We start from the raw sequence: 21,977 nt of genomic DNA on the forward strand, positions 1-21,977 counted from the left end.
GTGAAAGCTAGAGTAATGGTGAGTTGGAAACCTGGGACCTAAAGTGAAGAAGTGGTGAGTGGCAGGTTGCTGCCTGGCACCAAGAGAGTTGCACAAGCCATACTTTTAAAAGAGTGTGTGCTCCTTCATGCTGCCCACTGGAGGGGAGAAGATACAGTTTGCTGGTGTCTGGCCAGAAAAACCTGCGGAGCCAGCTAGGAAGCTCTTGTCTCCTTAAATGAAGACTTTCATTGCAATAGAAGCCAAAAAATCCAGCACTCTCTCTGGTGTTCAGAAGAGGATGAACTCCCCACTGCTTTCTAGCAGCTGGAGAGTTAGTCTAATTATATATTTGGTTGCTTTTATGACCTCCCGACAACCACCTTAATATGTTTTTAATGTTCTCTGTTGATTAGTGTTCGCTTGTGGTAAGGGAGCTTCCTGTTCAAAAACACAGTATTTGAGTTAATGAAGTCAGCTGAGTTCAGAATCCTTTGGCTGGAGAGGTAGTTGTTTTATGAGCATTGCTTTGCACTTACTCAAGTGGGCTTCCCTCCGTTTCACCAGCTTTTGGCATATGTGCCACTCTTGTCCACTGAAACAGGATTTTGACATGCTAAATCACAGTATCAATCGTTACTTTTTCTTTAAGTCCTTGGAATTTCTGCCCCCTTCGTACAAGCATAGCTAATAAAGTTGGAGATAATTAGCAAACTAGTTGTTCCCATTAACTTCTAGCGAACAAGCTAGATACAAGGCCTTCATTATATGCGGTTTTCCAGTAGGTCACATGGTGAAGTCCTGGCACCCCCTTCCCTGCCCCATACCTAATGAAATTCTACTGTTATTCTCATGGTTGTTCCCTCGGAGAGAGGACTGTCGTGATTTCAGAGTGGGGAAATGTCAGTACTTTAATAATGATGGATTAAATCTGGCTGAGCAGTAGTAATCCCACTCTCCCTAGTGCTTCCTTCTCTGTCTGGCAGTGTTCACAGCAGGAGCATCCAGCTGCTATTTTCAGCACAAGCCACCTCAAAGTTTTAAACTGGAATGTGAGCCGTGCCAGCCTCACATCTGCCTTTTGTTGTTGTTTAAGCTTAAGGACTTTTTTCCCCTCCCAGGCTGAGGCTGAGATGGAAGGAAAGCCACCTGAATGGTTGTTGCCCAAGTGGAAGGATGCGGCGTGCCATTCCTCGCTGCTGAACTGCAAGTTGTGCCTGTCCCCAGTGGAGGTTACAGGCCATATCAAGAAGCTTAGGAAGTGTAAATTCAGCTTGAGATACACGCAGGGCCACTTTCTGTTGATAGGAATGAAGTCAAGGGTTGTCTTCTCCCCATAAGTCTGTCCTTTTTGGTCAGTAAAACGTATCTAGCTGAAAAGGAAACAACCACATGGACTTCCTGATCTTCAAGCTGTAGCAGGAATTACTGCAATACAGAGCAATGTTTTGGAGAGCCATCTTTCACCTGTTTTCCTAAGGAAATGAGATTCATGTGATTTCACTGGGTGGTTCTTCTGGTTCCCTGCAGTAACTTTTTTAATAGGGATTGAAAAACTAAAAAAAAAAACCCAAACCCAAAACATTACAGTGCGTTTCATGGAAACAGACACAGGGGAGTCCTCTCAGAGGGAGGCATGCAGCACTGAGGGAGCACCCCTTTTTCCTGGGGCCTTTCGTGGCTGGCAGCACCCTCCTCCCCAGCTGTGTAGCCCATGGTGTCCGTTGCCTCCTCAGGGTATCCTAATGGGGAACGGGGAAACTCTGATTATTGTAGGCAGGAGCATTAAAGGACGTAAGTTTTCATTAGTTCTGCTTCTCACAGAACATTTATTTTATGGAGAGTTGGTTTTTTTAATCTTGATGTGTGTTGTGCTGTTTGCAGTATCTTACTGGAAGCTGGAGAGTGTGTGTGCATGTGATTTTGCCCAGTGTCCTTTTCCCTTTGGAAAAGGGACTTCTTACACCCTGCCAACGTTTTTGCTGTAAAAGCTAATAGTAAACTGGCCACTGGTCTCTTAACAGCGGTGGTTTCAAATTCTGTAAAGTGGATTATCACACCCAAATGTGTTGATCTGTGCATTAGGCTTCTCACCTCCTAACCCGGCTGTGCACCACTCCTCTAGTGCTTACAGAGAAAATACTCACTTGTCTAGAAGTCAAAGATTTTTTTACACACTTAGCAATGGTGAGGGAGCATGTTACCTTTTGAAAAACAATAAAATAACAAATCCTTATGATACAAAATACTTCTTCATTTTAATCTACTGATCTGAGATTAGAGGTACACACTAAAAATCTCAACTGTCTTCACTTTAAGCAATACAAATAAACATTTTCATGGCTGAATAACCAACTCTATAGGTAGCTTTAGGAATTTCATTTGTCGTTTTTGTGTCTCAGTGTGTATTTCCATCTTTTCTAGCTCTGTTCTGGAACTATAAGAAAAGCAAAATTATGCCACAATTTAAACAGCAAGGCTCAAATTCCTCATCTGTTATATGTACCTATGGCTCTTTTTCCAAACCATTGGCAATCTGCAAAATATCTGGCCCAAAATTCTCTCAAAAAGAGGATGAGTTGTATTTAATTACAGGTCTTTTAATCTGAGTGTTCTGTAGTGGAGTCTTTCCAATCCAATATGACCAGAAACACAATAGCTATCTTAAGTTTGAAAAGGTGCAGATCTGTGTGTATAATTAGAAAAATAATAATAATTAAGTTTTGGAATCTTTTTCTTTTATTTTTTTTCTTTCAGCCATGCAAGGGTCAGGTCTCATCTTTAGAACTGTGGAAGTTACTTTACATAAAGAGGGGAACACTTTTGGATTTGTAATAAGAGGTGAGTTATCGTTAGATTTGAAGTGTCTGTATTTTCTATATCAGCAAAAAAAGTGGTAAGTTTTTATGGCACCAAGAAATAATTTCAAGATTTACGGCTTACAATTTGTGAAAATCTCTGTGATTTATGTATTATTTTTTTCCATACATTCATGTGCTGCTTTTATGAACAGCTCTATTTTTTGTTTATGGAAGAACAGTAATTAATCAACTATGCCAAGAACGTGACAAACTTCGTTTCACGTAAGACCAGATGCTGCTACCACTGAAATCAGCAGGAAGACTATAGTTCTTAAAAAAGATTCACATATAGTATTTTTATAAGTTATGTATGAAAATCTGATTAACTGTGGTTATACTCTGAATCGTACAACAAAAGTATTATCACTGACTTAGGAGAACTGAAGAAAACATGAATCTATTAAATAATATACCCCAATGATGAATTACTAGTTTCTTCAGGGAAAACTTTTTTTTTTAATTTAATATATAAATTCTTTAGTGACCACTCATTATTCTGAGTATACATGAAGTATGGATTTTTTTTCTCTGTGGAGCAAACATTGCAGAACAGTAAATTTTCGCACTGAGATCAGATTTGCAGAGTAGAGGTTCTAAGAAAAGTATATACATTTATTAAGAATCACTCTGGAGAAATACTTCATAAAGAATCATCTGTACCGTACAGTAGGTTGATTTTATTCGAGCTAAAATTCAGTGGAGGTTCCTATTGATGGCTTGCCCATTTTTTGATCTTTTTAGCTCATCTGTAAATGTGCATGCTGCGAGATTTAGGCTTGCCTTTTGGAAATGAGCTTTCACAAAAAGCATAAAATGAAGGTGTGCTTTCTCTCACTTTTCCCTTTCTAGGTGGAGCACATGATGACAGAAATAAATCTCGTCCTGTTGTAATAACGTGTGTTAGACCTGGAGGGCCTGCTGACAGGTACAATTCATCTTTCTCTGGAGTGCACGTGAAAGAGAAATGGAGAAAGGTGAATTATTTGGGACAGAAGTTAGGATTTGGAGTGAAGTAGATATCTTCACACCTGTTCCTTTGAAATTCACAGTTTATGCATTTAGTCGTAATAATAGTAACAGTGATAGGCAACCACATAGGCTCAGCACATCATGGTGTGTGTGAACTTCAATTTAGTATGTTGCATGTTTCAAGACTTTCCCGTTAAACGCTTTAAAAACCAACCTAAAATAATATGAACAAATGCCTTCAATAGAACAGAGCACATTTTTTTGCAGCCTTCGGACAGCTGGTGTAGCTCTTAGTCATGCTTTTCATACTCTTCACACCACAATCTTTTTCTCTTGCACTTCACAAAAATACTGTCATGGTTTTGGGTGGTGTATTATTCTTTTAAGACATTTGTACATATCTGCGTGTGAGTTCACACATAACTTGACCTGGACAACATCTGAGTACAGATTTATGTTTTGGCTCAATGAATATATTTGTATGTAGTACCATCTTGTATCTATCTAAAGAAGGACTATACACATTATTTATATGTATGGATTATATTTTCAGAAATGGCATTTCTGTCCTTAAACCATTAAAGAAACTTAAAGGGCAATTTCTTTAAAGCAGACTGATTTTCTGTAGCCTATGTTGACATTTTTGACCTTGGAAATGTAAATTGAGAAGCAAGCGTTTCAAGAAAGCGTTCGTCTTTTGTCCCTTCCTTTCTTCCCACTCTCATCCCCCTTGCTTCCTTGTTTTTCTCCCCGATTCTTGAGCTGACAATGTTAGTACTTGTAAAAGGCCACGTTGGATGGGGCTTTGAGCAACTGTCTAGTGGAAGGTGTCCCTGCCCATGGCAGGGGGGTTGGAACTGGATGATCTTTAAGGTTCTTTCCAACCCAAACTTTCTGTGATTCTGTAGTGATTCTATGATTCATTTTCTATTATAATTCTGAACACATTATCATATACTCCTAAGAGACAGTGTACATTTATAGCCAAGTTATTTTTAGGTAGGAAGAAAAGCAAAATGGAATTATCCAAGTCAGGGATATTTTTGAAGAAAATCCGTAAATGGACATTCATATTTTGCAATCTGTTTCTGCACTCATGTGTTTGCACCTCGTATTTATTTTTAAGAAAATACTGGCGGAGGAGGTGTTTAAGTATGTATGAAAGAGGAGCTGTGTGGACAAGTCAGAAAGAAGGCATATGTTGAAGCAGAAGCTATACGTAGTCGCAATTTAATGTGACTTGATTAGTTAGCTATGTGGTAAGTTGTTTTCCAGTCGCTGACTTTCCAATTAAAGCAATTTCCTTTCCACTGCGCCCTCTGAACGTTCTCACTGTCAAAGTAAATGTTAAGTGCTAAGGCAAGAGGGATGAATGTCAGAGAGGGTGCTTTGCATAAAAATTGTATTATCTCCAAATCAATTTATCTTATATTAATAAAGATCATTCCTTTAATCTCCTTTCAGAGAGGGCACAATCAAACCTGGGGACAGGCTGCTGAGTGTTGATGGGATCCGACTGCTCGGAACAACACATGCTGAAGCCATGAGTATTCTCAAACAGTGTGGACAGGAGGCGACTCTGCTGGTTGAATACGATGTCTCAGTGATGGGTAGGTTGCGAAGCGGGGCTTTAGTTCTGGGAACCACCCGTGATGTTTTCCTGCCTGTTCTTGATGAGCTATTTTAGAAATGATCGTGACCTGTTACGCTCCCAGTAGCACTGCTATTCCCTTCTGCACCGTATCATTAATCGTGGGTTCATAAGGAGGTGAGCAGTATTTTACTGTAATTTAGCATTCTGACATTTCATGGTTTGTAGAGTGAAACCATAGTGTGGATTCTAGCAAAGTAACTTTTCCAGTGACTAGTTTATAATAAAGGTTAATGAAGTGTAAGCATTTCTATGTCACATGAAAGAGGGGTTTACTTGCTCTTACAGGAATTCTTTTGCTTTTTGCCGGTGCTACTAGGTGGCCAAGACATTATTAAAAAGTCACAAAACTGCCACATAAAAAAGAACAGCAAAGAGAAAATTTGTTAAGAAATGCAGAAGTGACAAATCATGGCTTGAAAAATGAGCTTAGGCTTTATGCAAACTTTGATTGAACTCACTGAAGATACTGGAGGTGTTTTGTAAAATCAAGGAGAGCTGATGGTTTTTCACAACAGATTTGTGATTGAGTTATTTTCATTTGTTTTGGAAGGTGTCATATCTCCTCCATTTTTGCAAGATACAGGAAATTTATGGCAGCAAGAAATAGAAATACTCACCAGTCAGACTAAAATATTTATTCTCTGTTTGAGGATCTTTCTCTTCTTTTCCTCCTCAGTTCCACAGTCAGATTTCTAGCCTAGCAGTAAAGCAGTCTCACAGGAATTTGTGAAATAGCACTGTCACACTTCAAAGCTGTGGAAAAGATTAATACTTAGAAGAATAGTGTCAGATATTTGTTTATTCTGGAACAGACCTCTGATCTTCTCTGAGACACAGATTTATTTTTTTTTAATTATAATATACATCTCTGTTTAGGTAACTATCAAGAATGGAGTGACAGGTTTGCATGGTGTCTGTCAGGCCTGCTGGACAGTCGTGCAAAATTCACATCCGGAAAGGGGAAGACAGCTTAGCATATGGGCAGGAACCTCTCATATGGAAAAGGGAAATTCAGGTGATCTTGTAACCTGAAGACAACTAGAATTTAGGTGGTTTCATTTATTTCTTCTTTTTCTTTGGAAGATGATGGGTGACCAAACACTATCTATCATCACAGTTAAAACCAGATTCTTTATACTCCACTTTCTCTAAGAGCAAGATCTCACTGAAAAAAAAGAACCCCTGGCTTTAAACAGACAAAGTTCCCAGCGAGGCTTTCATTTCAGAGAAAACTCCCATTCCCATTCTCCTGTATACCCCAGGGAGGGAATCAGCCTCAGTTTCACTGAGGATCTTTTAGAAATCTTTGCAGGTTTCTGTGAGGACAAGACCACATGGTGAGAAGCTCTCTTGTGCTCTAAATCACAGGTTTTTCAAGGCAGGAACCTCCTTTTCAGTGTTATCTGGATAGAGCTCAGTGCAGGAGGATACAGAACTTAGTTGGAAATTGCAGGCTTGTGACTGTACAGGCAGTCCCTTCATGTCATTCTCTCTCTGAATAAACTCTGCTATCTCCCTTTTGTTCTCAGTAACAAGTCTGGATTCATTGCCTGGCAATGAATGTATTATGCTATGGAAACTTCAGGAGTTAGAACCACCTGAGAATTGTGGAGTCAGGAAAAAAGGAAGGAAAAGGGAATCAAACACTGGGAAATGTACGGGATGGTGGTCATGTAGTGTTTGTGAGAAGGAATAAGGAGGGATCCAGTAGGCTCTCTTTCTAACGCATTATGATTTTGTTAGATTTTATCTAGCCCCCAGTAGGTTTTGATTTTTTCCCAATCTTTCATGCCCTGCATAGTTTTCCAGCAATGATGTGAAAAATTTTGTTGGGAAGCTTTCTCTGCTTTTTGCAGTTATGTTACGATCATGGTGCAAAAGCTGAAAATTACTTATCCTAATCCATTGATTCCTGGCCCAGAAAAACAGTGCTGATTTGTATCTTCACTTACTTCTGCTCAGGAGCTGTGAAGTCGAAGTTGGGAGTAGCATGAAAGGGAGTACATGAGCCATGAAGAGAAATCTAAGAACTACAGAAATATTACTCTGTTCCCCACCTCTTAAGTTACCACAATGCAAGCTATTTGTAGTGCCACCTCAAGGTTGATGTAAATATGAAAATAGGCTAAAACAAGAGGAAGAGCATTGGGTAAGGTGGCTTATCAATAACTGGTGCTTGAAACTATTTTAGTAGGTTAGCCTGCTGAGAGGCAGCAACAATCCAAAAGTTATAGTGCATTCTATAGAGTCCTCCTGGTATAAACTTTCAGTAGAATATCTTACTCCTAGAGATATAATTGTACCATTACTTGCTTTAATATCTTCTCTTCTGTTAGCAGATGGTCTTATCCTGTAAAGTAGCATTCCATGTGGCCAGAACTGGAAAGAGCCATAAAATGTATTCTGATAGCATGAAATTGGAACTTGATTTGAAAAGGTTACGCTAGATGAAGAAAATAATCCTGAACTATTTTTCAGCTACAGTCCTGTAGTGTGTAACTGACTTTTTATACTCCTGTAAGCATAAGCTGTTTCAAAGGTGCTATATTTCTTGAAGTTTAGTTCTTTCATCTGGAGTCTTCAAGAGGTCACCTGGGAAGCTTGTACATTTTATTGTTTCTGGAGTCTAGACAAACTGGAGTAAAAAAACTATCAAGGGGTTCTGTGCAGGGTAATTAAGTGTGTATATAATGTAGGAGATGTGGCTAGTCCCGTTGAACTCCTTGGGGTTACACTTGTCCTTGCTTAAATACATCCTGAAGTATCCTGGGTCCTAGGAAATAAACTTGTCAATTCAGCTTCTTGGAAGAGCTGTTGTTAGCTTGTTGGGTCTTTTGGGTTTTTTTCTGCTGAAAATGTTTCCAGGTTGGTGTGTGGTGTACTGCTATATAGTTTCAAAGAGACTTTGAAATAGTAGCAGTTTGGAAATACTAAGATAATGCCTGAAGAAAACAGGAAAACATAATTTCTGAGAAAATCTTTTATAACCTGATAAAAGTTACATTTGAAGTTGTGGAGGTAGCAGTCTTCTAAACGTCTTTCTGTTTTCCAAAACACCTCCTCCAATCATGAAGCAATGTGGTTGCTTTTACTTAATGTTGATTTTAGAGGAAACTACCTGCATGTTTTAGTTTTGTGAGGCTTTGATAATGCTGTGCATTATTAAATCCTTACACCTGAAGTGTCCAACCTTTATTGTCATGTGGATCACCTGTTTTCAACCAGTGGTGGGAGAGGTCTAAATACTGCGTCTCTCTGTGTCATGTGACTACACTTGTGCCCCTCAGGTCACGGAGGGAAAGGAGTAGAGCCAAGGTGGTGGCTGGCAGTGACTTGCTGCCACCGCCAAAATAATTTTGCAGCCTGAATCTTTTCCTGTGGCAACCAAAGAGCAAATACAAATTCTAAGCTATAAACTTAGGTTGGGAAGACTGAACTTCTCACTGTTTGGCAGTCGTCTGGGTGAAGTGTCCTAACAAGCTGCTCACAGCTTGAAAGCTATAGGTCAGGCATCTTCAGTTAGAGTGAGAATTAGAATGCAATGCTAATAGCAAGCTGCAAACAAGAGATTCACACTGTCCCTGTCTGAAACGAGAAATAAAAGTTTATCACTATGTTTATCTGGAAGCAGAGCAGCTGCAGTTTCCCTTCAGGTTTTCCAAAATCTGCTATGATGCTACTGGGCTCTCTGTTGCATCTGCTTGGTTAATCTTCCATATTTACTCTGAAAGGGAGTGAACAGAAAAGTTCAAAGGTAACGACTACCTTGAGTTTAAATTCTGGCCCGTATCGGTTTTATGTAACTCTAGTTCATAAATTGCTACTGCTGAGCTTTTGAGCAGTCTGCTTTTTAAATCTTGGATGTTCTTGCTGGGGTCATCTTTGAATCAAGAATACTGTAGTTAAACAAAACTGTTAGCTGTTGCCAGGACTTTGGCACAGACTTAAGCTTTTGTTAGCTGTTTGCACCTGAGAGACACAACATCTTTCTCTCTCATCTCTCTGCTGGGTGTTTCTTAGTTCAAACCACTTTGTGGTCTTCAGGAATGAAGGAACATATTGCACATTTAAATTCCATATGTTTCTCTGGCTTCTTTAACAGTTCTGGCACTTATTTGAGCCAGAATAGATTTGCTGGAATGTGGCACCCTTTAATTGTTCTCTGCAAAACAGATATGGTCAGCTTGTTTTTTAGTCCCAAGCTACCAGAGTCACCCTGACATACAACCAGTCAACTTTAGCTAGAGCAACACCCTCAGTTTTCTGAACTTGACCTTTACCACTGATACAGCTTTCTAGAAAGGGAATTATTCATGCAATCGTTGGCTAATAAATCTGACAGCAGTTTAACAAATGCTGTCCAAGCCTTTTGCCTCTTTAAGTTCATCCATTTAAAAAAAAAAAAAAAAAAAAAGCCTGTAACGATTTTATGAGTATATTTAAAGAAATCTGCCTCACCTTTCAGTATTTTTGCCTGACAAGAAGAGCACTAGGGAGAGAAAGCTTGTAATAGCTTAAACACCAGATGGGGTAATCTGTGATCCAGTGTAGACTTTCAGTAATTTGTGCAAGACAAGAAATACAGGAGAAAAAAGAACTTACGGGATACCCTTTAAGTTTCATAAAGCAGTATCACTCAGGTATGTCCAAAGCTGTGGAGACCTTTAAGAGCTATTGAGTTTTACAAGACCAAGGATCAGGAGCTCCAGTGACTCCAAGGACAGACTCAAGATCCTCATAAACATTATAAATGTTGCAAGACCTTGAAAGTTGAAGGAAAGTCAGGAAGCCTGTAGGATTCCACACTGCATTTTTCTTTCTGTTTCTTTTTAAACTTAATATTAACATTTCCTTTGTCTCTTACAAGTCTTTGACAGAACAGATAGGTAGCGTACTGTAGCATTTGACTGCAAATGCAGGTCTCCTGGCTGTCACAGAGCAACAGACTTAGATCCCTTGAAATTCTAAATATGAATTAGTTACTTAAACCTTTAAAGAATGCTTCCTTTCTTATGTTGCTTCAGAGACAGATTGAATGAAAATTCATGTGCAAAGCAAAGGTCACGATAGCTGTATTAGTTGAAGTATTACTCTACTTTAAATACTGCTACACAAACACATACACAAATTATGCTAGAAGACAATGTTTGATGTCAAAAAGTTGATTCTGCCGTTTGGGAAATGTCAGGGTTGAGATTATCTGCTCAGCCTCTGTCCAGCTAGGTGTGCATGCAATGCAGTCACAAGACCCACAGGAGAGATAGTAACCTTTTTATGCAGCTATTCATTTTGAGTTTTCTTTCTGTCTTCAGTATGTGACCATGGGCTTATCGAAGGCACTGCCCAGATCCTTGTCTGAATGCAAAGTTATTAGTTTCCTGGTGATTTTTTCCTGAGGCCCTAATCCTGCCACAGTTTGAGTGCTTCAGGCAATATGCAGATCTCAAGGAGAAAACCTCAGTGTCCCAAGGTCATTCCAAATGTATTGGCTTTTTCTTAAGGCCGAAGATGACATTGATGTATCTCTCTAACCATTCCAGAAATATCTACTGGCAGGTGTGTCACTAGGTAAAACACGTGGAATTTTTTGCCTCTCATGGAGACTAATGCACTATTCACATTCACACTGCAAAAACTAAGATATTTAAATCTACACGCTGTGGCACATTTGTCTCCCATCTTACCATACAAGTTCCTTGTTTATCGAACATACTGTTTGTGCTTTCTGCTGTTGGTGCCAAATGTCTGCATCAGGGACATTAGTATGAACTGACAGTCAGGTGTGGATCGTAGAACCATTAAGGCTGGAAAAGACCGCTGAGATCTTTGATCAGTTCCTGCTTGCTTACCTGCTTTAATCCACTCTATTTACCTGGATTAAAAGGAAGATAAATACCTTTTTAACACCTCTAGAGGTAAATGGGTAGCATGGAAACCAAAGGTAAATAGGCATTATGGGTTTTTTAAAAAATCCAGCATTTTGGACTGGCAAATTCAAAACCCAGTTCTTGATTCGTTAGTACTTTCTGTGATCAAGAGGTACAGCTGCTGACTGCTGATAGTGAAACAAGAAAATGCTGGCAGTTAGTGACTAATATGGTTTTAATATCATTTTCAGCCTTTAGAGAAGTTCTGATAGAAAGAGAATCTGGTACTTCAAAGCAGCACTTGGATGTCTCCTCCATGTTACGTGAACTTCTTGTCTTCCTTGCAGTTCCCTCTTTATGCCTTACACACCTGCCACCCAACTCGTTCACTGCTAGCTCCTTCAAAACTTACAGTGTTTACGGATAGGACACTTGTTTCATCATGAGGACTGCTGAGTAGTGAAAGAGGTGTGGAATGGGGCCTTGTAAGAAAATAGTATTTCTCTAGCTAGTGAGCGGCATCACTGTATTGCAGAAGCAACTGTCAATTTGTCGTTTCCCAATATTTGTGTGAGCTTACATTCTTAATGGTGTTGACACATTTTTATGTACCGTTATGTAGGTTTCTCTGTGGGAAAAACTTTATATCTGACACTACATCTGTACCCAAATAGGTCCTCAAAAGAGTGAGAACCATGAAGTCCACCAGACTGCTCCCTGTTAGCCAGTTTATCAGACCAGCTGTCCAGCGCAGTACGTGTGTGCTTCCTGGGGACCAGGAAAGACCTGAGAGACACAAGTGACCAGTGGGTTTCAAAGACATTTGCTGACAGTGGAGAACTGTAAAGTTCAGGATCCCATGTTCCTTCCTGTCTGTTTCATGCAAGCGTCATGCTTTTTTCCTCTGTTCTTTGTTCTTACCCTGATTCCTAGCTGCCTTACTGTCTTTTTTCCCAGCAGCTGCTTGATTTTCCCTTTCCTTACTGACCTAGTTTGAGTCTTCTTTTCTAGAAGGTCCTAAATCCCCAACATGCTATTCCCTCTCCTTACAGCCCAGTTTTTTCTTCTATCTTTTGCCAAGTAAGGCTTAGGTAATTTTCCAACACATTTCTCTCACACTGCTGATTTCCCGCCATAAAGGCCTTTTGCAGTTTTCAAGCTTGTCCTTTGTTAGCCCTTTCTCCTGTCCCTGTCTCTTAGTAAATCATTCCGAAGTTTCTTGTACTGCAGCTTCTTTTCAGATCAATCACCTTCTCACCTCAGTTCCTCCCCTTCTTGCCCAAAAAGTCCTACGCTCCCCACCTCCTGGCTCTTCTCTTTATTTTCTGTGCCAAATCTGGCAAGTAACAAAGACACACAGAGAACATGAATTTTCAGTATAGAGCCTACCAAATTCTCTGTGTGTGGGCAAAACAGTATGGTTTTCCCTGATGATGCTGTCAGACAGCACTGACCTGTTTCAGCTGAAATAACTAAGGGAAGGAAAAAAATACAGCCTGAGAGAGGTAACCGTTGTAACAAAAAAATCACACCAAATGTTTGAACCGTGGCCAGGTTGTAAGCAATTAGTATCAAGATGTTTTAATGAGAGAAATCTGTGATGCCCAAGTATATTTGCCCTGCAGAATTTTTTTACTTTTGTTTCTTTGTCCAGTTATGATTTGTTGTTACAGTTTGATAGCCATGTTGCTAGTAGATGATTACAGAAGGGAGGAGTTATTATGTTTTACAAGGTTTTCATAAATCTTACAGGTATTTCTTTGCAAACTTCTTGATCATCCCTAAAGAGAAATAAATGGAGTTTAGCTGAACCATATAAGTTACAAATTACTCTAACAGGTCCAATTAACATTTCTCTCTAGTGCTTTTGAAACCATGGCCTCATTAAAAGCAGCTTAATAAACATTGCTTTGTGTGGGAGAAAGAACTGTAAAGGTGAAATGAGATGTCCCTGTAACGGGAAACTAAAAATACAATTTAATTGTCATTATAACTAGGGATGGGGGGGTATTATCTTCCAAGTTCTGCTTTGAATATGAAAATATTCTATGTCTTACTTACTGGGCACTGAGAGTTTAGGGCAAATTTGTCTTCAAAGACTTGTCAGGGAGGTGAAACCTGTACTTCTACGCAGTTAGTCTAAATAGTGTGCAAATCAAAAAATTCAAAATATCTAATGTATTTCATGATGGACATCCATTCAAGTAGAGCCTTCTTAATCTATCCTTCCATCTCCTCACAAAGCACATGGTCTGAATTTTTTACGTGCTAGTTTGTCATGGTTTGAGCCTGGGCCGGCCACTAACAAATGACTGACGCTCTATACTAACCTCTCTCTCCTCCCAAAAGGGAAAAGGAGAGAGAACAAGGGAGAGAGACTTTACGATTTGGAAAAGAAAACTAAAACAGCTTTAGTGAAACAGTAACAATAAAAGATAATAATAAGAATAAGGAAATAATGAAATATATACAATGTGTACAAATATATACAAAACCAATGCCAAACCCAGCTCCCCCCACCCTGATGACAATACGTCACCACCACACTGCAGGGCTGGCACTGGAGCAGTCCCAGGCTGGACTCGGCAGCAGACAGAGACGGGATGCAGGAGCTGGACTCAGGCCCTGGATTCAGGGATGCACGGACCAGGATCGACGACAGAAGAACAGACAGAGTCCTCCTCAGGTGTCGGCCATCGAAGAAGAGAGATTGACCCTCGTGATCTCTCAGCTTTATCCTGAATATGACGTACATGGGATGGAATGTTCTGCTGGTCAGTTTGGGTCACCTGTCCAGTTCGCTCCTCCCTGCAGGTGTGACCTTTCTCGTGCTTGTGACCCTTTTCACTCCCGGCACCCCAACACGGAGTACGAGATCTAGCAGTGACCTTGGTCACTACAAGAACAAGTATAAGCAAGGGCCTCTCTGCATCCCGTTCCTTGGTACGAACTATAAAGATCAGGCCTTATCACTGCTAGAAGCAGTCACTGTCTGGAAAAACAAGCTGCTGTTTCAGAAAATGCCATCAGTTAGAGAAGACTTAACTGAAAAGTTAAAGCACTAAACCAGAATTAGTTCTGATTTAGCCCAAACCAGGACATAGTTCAAGGGTTTGGATCTTCAGATGGAAGCAGCCTCTGCCTATTAAAAATATGCTATTGTGCTTCTTTTAGTAAGTGTCCTGGGTTACAGTGTAAAATGTGCCAAAAGGAAAAAAAAATATTCTATTACCATCTTCAGGAGCTGTTGAGACCAGGTGGGGCGGTGCTCCCTGCCTCCCCCCTCTGGACTATCTCCTGTTACTGGGCACAACAATGCCTTATCGCCTGACCCATCGGTAACTCGCTCCTGGGCTATCTCCTGTTAATGGCCCATCAAGGAACTGCCTCACGACTCCCCATCCCATTGTGAGATGCTCCGCCCGGGGAGGGGGGGGAAGGAGCCAAGCAGTCCATGCCAAATAAAAACGGAGATTTTGAACACCCTAGCAGCCTTTCTTCCACTGGATTCCCAGAGGAGCTTTTCCCCCCACTGGAGTTCCAGAGGACAAGAGCTACCTGCAGACCACTGGACCTTCGGAGGAAGACCAGACTCTTTTACCTGATTGCTGCTTCCACAGAACTACACCCATCGCTTCAGGAGGACTGCAGCCAGCATCTTATCGGACTGCTACTGCCACCCTAACAGGGTGTCAGGTTGTATTCCTGACTCTGTCAGTGTAAACCAGTGGGTTGTTTGTTTCTCCCTGCCTTGTGTTATATATATATATATATATATATATTAGTAAAGAACTGTTATTCCTATTCCCCATATCTTTGCCCGAAGGCCCGTTAATTTCAAAATTATAATAGTTTGGAGGGAAGGGGGTTGCACTCTCCATTTCAAGGGAGGCTCCTGCCTTCCTCCGCAGACACCTGTCTTTTCAAACCAAGACAGTAAGTGTTTGAAAACAAATGAAACATATGATGGAAAGAGGAGATTGCTGTAGTAACCTCTCCTGTCCACCATCCAGGCTCCAAGCCAGAGGAGGGAAGGAGCAAATAACACTCATATATATTTAGTAAAAGTTGGGAGAAAAGGATTGATCAAATCTTTCCACTTTGCACGAGAGTTATCCAGATGTGCCATGAAATGCAGCGTGAAAGAAAATTGCCATCTCTGCTACATGCTCATACCTCTGGTCAGCTGGAAGTTAGTCAAGAGGTCTTTCAGTAAGTTGGCTTCTCTGTTACTTAGCGTGCTGGTCAACAACAGACTAACAAGAATATGAAGTATCCTGATTTGTGCTGGTCTGAAAAAAAAAACTGAGCAGGTATCTGAAGTACTTAAATTCAGAGTGCAGGTGTGAAAGTTTTACAAAGAAGATGATAATTGAGCTTCTTGATGATTAAAGGATCTTCTGCATGTGCCGTGCGATTCAATGCAAGAGACTCTATAATCAGAAAAAATCCAATCTAAAAAATCAGCCTTGGATTTGGTTTAGTGGCATTGCAGTCATCCGAGAGACTGAGAAATAAGGGACAGATTTTATTTTCTTCATATTAGAGAGAACTTGAACTGTAACCCCAGAAGCTGTTGCTGAAAGGGCCCATCTCTAAGGAAATAGCAGCAGCAAAGGCTCCATTCCTGCCTCTGTTCCAGGAAGAGGAAAACACTGATCGTCTCCCAAGACTTTCCCTGAGGGAGGTGTTTAAAGAATCCAGAACCGAACTACTCCCTCCTCTTGACTTTTTTCCATCAGTATGACACACCCAGACTGTGCCTGACAGGTTAGGCCAAGACAACACCCAGGAATCCCACAGATCATTTCCTGGAACACCTGTACTGGGTGTAAACTAAGAGGTTAAATTGGGATGCAATGGGGCAGATATTCATTCCTTTACACTAAGTTTTATGGTTCATTCATCATTTTACAGAACATTTATGCTGAAAAAAGATGTATTAGTATGAATATTTTTAGGTATTTTGCCTAAATATGAACTGTCTCAATTAATGGTGTTCTAGTGCAAAACTGGTGTGAGTGAGATCTGAAGCAGATCCTGTGAGATTGCACCATGTAGTATTCAGCACATGGGAGATGCATACTGCTCAGAGAGGACAGTACTAGGGCCTGTGAGCTGGAAATATAGGTAGGGAAAAAAATCAACATACAAGCTGAAGGAATTTATCTTGAAAGCAGCATAGTTATTCAAAGGTAATTGCACCAGTGACACATCTTACAACATGATCTTTTTACATAGAATTATGCTTCTGATGGTGTTGCTCAGCTGTACAGTAAGTGAAATGTTAACATTTTCTGTGCATTTGCTGTTCAAACCACATTCCCCTACAGTAATTTTAAACATCATTATGAACCTGTCTTTGCATCTTTTTCCTAAGTGCGTGGTTACCACACTTTGTTCATTTAAAAAGATCATTTTGTAGCCGATGAACTCAATATTTATCAGAGTGGGTTGGGGAAGCAGTATCGATAAAAATTACTCAGTGTCTTAGCTTGTGTTCAGCCAAAAAAATAATTGGATTTTTCTTTTTTAATCAATTCATTGGTGACTTACATTAGTGGTGTCTGACCTTCTGTGAGTCTAGTGCTTTTTGTTTGTAAGGAAACTGGCCAGAATATTCTGACAGCTATTATTGATTAGTCATATTGCTATTTTAATGTAGATGCTGGAGGACCCTAACAAAATGATGTTTCTGTGATAATTGAATATGCATTCAAAATAAACCGAAGGCAAGCGTCTTACTGCAGGTTTCATTTAAATCTTACCTGTTTTCTTCTTGGAGGAGGAGTAGAGGGTGGCAGTGATTTTATGAAGAGTACTTATCTAGACCACTCACCAGTTTCATCTTTAATTGCAATTCTGACACTAGCAGAAAAGTCATGGCTCACTGCAGCCAGAAAGAGTGCCGAGCCCTCCTGAAGAGATGAGTAATGAAGGATATGACAGCTTCCCAAGGTTACAGGTAAAGCTGTGGCAAGCTGAGGTTTCTTCCTTCCTCTTATGTGCCTCCACATGTTTCTTCCTTGGCTGATAAAATTGTGTTTTTACATGCAGAACCCCCACCAGTATAAAAGCACTCATTCTTGTAAGTGAGTCAAGTCATGTGGTGACCCAGACCCTCAAGTTACCTGCAGGAAATTGGGAGCAGAGTAGGGCTTTGCCATCAGATGAAATTGGCTTTAGGGCATCAGAGGCAAGGAGGCTCTGGGGACAAAAGAGACAGACAATGGGGGAACAGAAATGGGGATGCTAATGAGAAAGAAAGGGCTTTCTGGGGTAAGGTTTCCTATTGTATTACACAGAAGCAACGATAACCCATATTGCTTCTGAATTACGGAGTTAGTTTCACATTTTTCTGGCAGATAATCCAAAGGTTATAGACATGAAAAGATGGTAATAGGTACACCTCAAGGCAGAGCTTTGGGACTTGTATTATGTTACTTAGGAATTCCCTCAACGCTTTCTTTAAAAACTCCTAGTTGGGTCTTTCTTTATCCTTTATTTTGTATCCAGAAGCTATTGCTGATTCAGGTCATCTTGCCTGAGTTCTTAATTGAAATCTAAAGGCTTCAAGGAGCTTAAATAAATTTTTTTTTAAAAAAAAAAAAAAGAAACAAAAAAATAAACCCTGGACTGCAGACATACTGAGCCTGTGGTTTTCCCTCTGTCATTAATATGATTTTGGCACAACATCCTCCACAGCTGCAAAGAAAATCTAAACCAAACTCTCCTTGCAATTCCTTTTGCCTTTTTTTGGCTCAGGGAGGCCACCAGCAACTTATAACTAGATGTCGTTATTTACATTTAAGGTCCTCATTTTAAAATAAATGTTTAATTCAGGTATTAGATACCATAGAATTCCATTTTTAGCTAAATGTATAGTTTTATCTTGATTGTTGAATATGCTTTGCTAGGTGATTCTGTCCACAGAATTCAGTAGTTTTTGCGTGCACATGAAGCTGCAGCTAGCCACAGCAAGCGCTGCAGTATGGCATCATCTTTCAAAGTGTTTAGGACAAGAACAAGAACTATTGATCCTTGGGTCAGCTGTCAGGTGCCTTTCATGAAGTTAGCCGAGGCCTGGTCCAAGCCTGTATGACTTGGTAGGAAGACTCTCATTGATTTCAGCTGGTATAATAGGACCCAAAGGAGAAAAATCTACCTCTTGTCCTGTGTTTGAAGAGTTTTGCTCATACAGAAATAAACAGCAGAGCTGTGCTTCTTTGCCCCTCTCCTTAGTTCTCACCAAATGGACACCTAGTTTATACCAACAAAAACATCTTCTGCCAGCATAAAAGTCTTCTAGTTTAAGCACTGTTTGCACCACTAAATCAATATTTTATTTTGCTGCCAGCATAAGAGCATCTCCTTTAGGTATTCTACAGCCAACTCATCTGAAGTGTAGCAAAGACCTGTATTACAAGGACCTAAGTCTGATGCAGGTTATTTAAAAATGGCATTGTTTGCACTGTTGAATTGCACACAGTTACTGCTCAGTCCTCTCCTGTCTGCTAATGCAAAGAGAACATGACAGGCCCATTTTCTCTTCGTCCCTTTGCTAAGATATTTCTCTTCTGGTACTTCAGCGTTATCATGGGAACAGAGTGTATGTACATGAAATTACCAGGTTTGTGATAAGTTTTATAGGTTGTCCCAGTTTGGATCTAGATCACAGCAAAAGTCTCCACCCTCGAGCATACTAGAGAAACTCTTAGATGAACAGCCATCATGCATTTAATTTTATTTACTTTTTGGCTTTCAAATAGCAGACCAGATTTCACATGATAGCATTTGATGTTACGAGTCATGGCGAGGCATTGGCACTGCTGGTCTGTCACAGAGCATTCTGCTATTCTTTGGATATGGAATGTGGGAGAAGTATCAGCTGCTGTGTTTAAACTACGGAACAGCTGCAAAGGAAAAGCAAAGAAGAAAGAATGTGTCCTTTCTGTGCTTCTTCATGATCCCCCTTGCAGGAGGAAGGGCCTTTTTGAGCCTTCTGTAAACTGCCTCACAGTTAAACCCATCATTTTAAGAACAGTGAAAACTTCAGCAGTTTACGCCAAGCTTTTTCTTGTGGCCCTCTTCCACCTTCCCCCAGGTAACTGCCTAAGTCTACATTTATAAATTATTTTTCTTTTAAGCATTTTCAGGCAAAATTGTTCTGCCATTTTCAGGAGTCAGTTTAGACGAAGTTGTTTTGCCAATGATGAGAAAGTTGGGGAAACTTTTCTTTGTGAAGTTGTGTCTTGTTGAAGCCCTGGAACACAGACATGCGATTCAGTAGGTGCTGGTTCATGTAGAGAAAGCCCTTTTCAGGAAAGTCTCTTATCCACCCAGACTTAGCTATACTGGGAAGTTTTTGAAAGGATACAGCTCAGTGTGTTCAGGAGAAGCAGCATTTTGTGATGACTTTTCCAAAAGATTTTGTGTATATTGGGGAAAGGTTTTTCTTGTCTTTGCAAAGTTTCTTTCAGTTTAGCTCTTCAGGGGTGGGAAAAGCAAGAATTAAAGATGCCCATGCAGCCTTACTCAGATGCCTTGGAGCATATGTGTTATGATAAAAGATTTTAATTGGAATGATTGCATACAGTTTTCCTTCATCAGTCACCTGCTGCATAGTACTAAGTGATCTCAAAAACAGCCAAGTGAGAGAAATGTTCTGAAGAATAGCTTGTCTCATCTTGTTACAGATGCCTAAACTAGGGCAGGTGAAACACAATTTTTAAATGCCAGTTTTCTCTGATGGTTGTAGAGGGAGTTCAGGTCTCTAGCTCAGGTGTAGCTACCTCTGGTCTGCTCTACAGATGCCTGTGTTTTGGTGCAGTGAATGCCGGCGTAGGTGTCTCAAATTGTCCTCTCCGGACTAATGGATGCTTTCAACCTTCACGTCTTTGATCCTAATTTGTTTATCTATACAGTGGGGAAAACGCTGTGCTTTTGCTCTAAAAGGTGGTTATAACATAAAATCATTGATAAATGTGTGTTGTAATGAGTATTCTGAGGCTGTACCATACAATAGCTCTCCCCCCAATGCCTATGCTCAGAGAAGGTTGAGAATGCTGTTTAGTAATTAAGGCAGAGCATGGAAAAAAAAGGGGAAAGTATTGCTACTCATGAAATAGTCACTGTCTACCTTCCACATGAGGCTCTTGAAGAAGGAAGAATATGTAATTATTTAATTAAAGAAGGGAGGTAAAAAATAAGTTCATCCAGGCTATATTCATTCTGGGGTTCATTAAGTTTGAAGTGCTTTGTGCCCACATGGTGACCATAATATTTTCCTTTTAATGTCATTCTGTTTGTAAACAGACACTTCTGAGGGTTTTTTTGTGTGCATGTATTTTTATAATGATTTATATTGATGTTCTGCTGATTTTAATCAACTTCTCCTTTGGGTTTATACAATTTGCATAAGCACCGTTTTTCTATTGCAGTCAGCTCTGCAGTGTTGAATGGAATAGGCTTCTTCTGAGGACTGTGACCTCTAATTTTTCAAGGTCTTTACAGCTTAGGTAAATTTGGGTGGACTTTCACCAATCAAAAAAAAAAAAAAAGAAACACACAGGGAAAAGGCTTTTCAGTTTCCTTTACACAAATTCAGTAATTACTGAATTACAAATCTGTGTACCTTATGAGCACTGGAACATCTTCAAAAAGAAAAAAGTTATCAGACAGGGGCATGAGAGGGCCTGGAGTCCCTCTGAGCCTGGCAGCAGGAGCTGCTCTGGCAGGAGGTAAATGGCTTGTCCTGTGGCAAAAGAGGAGCTGCATAGGAACCTTGCCAAGGGTGACCCTGGAAGCAAGCTGGCAGGCTGCCTACTGAGGAAGCAGATGAAAGAGTGCACTTATTGCTGGGACTCTTATCAGTTACGGGGTGCTTGAGTTTTTAGAGGTTATTACTTGATTGGGATTTTGGGAGAAGATATGTGAGGAATTGTTTTTGCTGGAAATGTACACTGCAGAGAACAAGGGATATAGAAACTTTCTTTTACTTTAAATGTGTGAATATTCCCAGTAGGACAGTTTCTGTATTGCTTGGAACAAACACTGAGAAGGGAAAAGCTGGAAATATATAGGCAACAGGTAAGCAATCCTGGATCATTTTTGCAATGTGGGATCAAAAGGCTTATGTTCAGAACCATGGCTTCTGTGTTGGATTTGAGAGCAATTCAGCTGAATTACTTGCTCTATTTCTTTGAAATGTTTTTGCAATACCAAAGCGGAAAGAGAGGGCAGTTAATAAACTTGTTTCCTGACTTATTCTACCAGAGTTTCATTTCATGAGTGGTTGGCATTGAATGGCAAAATATCCTGTGTAACCCCTGAGAGCTGCAAAACTCTCACTCTGCTCCTCAGAGCGTAAATATCAAGGTCAGATCTCAGCCTCGACCTTCTGCATGGTAGCATTTTATACCGCGGCTGTGCCAACACACCAATTATTTATAAGACAGCTGTGCTAGAGCACAAATTATTGAAAAGACACTGAAGTTTTTGGGGAAAAAAGTGATACTGATAGTACAAACTTGTAGCATCAGAAATTCATATTATCTGTTGTGGACAATGATATAGAGTTTACTTCAATTTTTCTTTTCTTCTGGTTTATACTGTCGTAGTTTAATCCCAGCCGGCAACTAAGCACCA

General features: G+C 40.1%; 1 protein-coding gene across 10 annotated transcripts in view; it reads left to right on the forward strand.

Annotated features, from left to right (window-relative positions):
* Positions 1-21,977, forward strand: part of GRIP1 (glutamate receptor interacting protein 1) — a 234,344-nt gene that overhangs the window by 152,213 nt on the left and 60,154 nt on the right. For all 10 annotated transcript variants that reach the window (XM_086472047.1, XM_086472071.1, XM_086472030.1 and 7 more), the window contains exons 5-7: positions 2,737-2,820; positions 3,690-3,765; positions 5,274-5,419. In XM_086472047.1, the coding sequence (XP_086328173.1) occupies positions 2,737-2,820; positions 3,690-3,765; positions 5,274-5,419 (306 nt within the window). The remainder of the gene's footprint in view (positions 1-2,736; positions 2,821-3,689; positions 3,766-5,273; positions 5,420-21,977) is intronic.

This window comes from Leptosomus discolor, chromosome 1 (assembly GCF_034619465.1).
Source record: "Leptosomus discolor isolate bLepDis1 chromosome 1, bLepDis1.hap2, whole genome shotgun sequence".
Classification (NCBI taxonomy): Eukaryota; Metazoa; Chordata; class Aves; order Leptosomiformes; family Leptosomidae; genus Leptosomus; species Leptosomus discolor.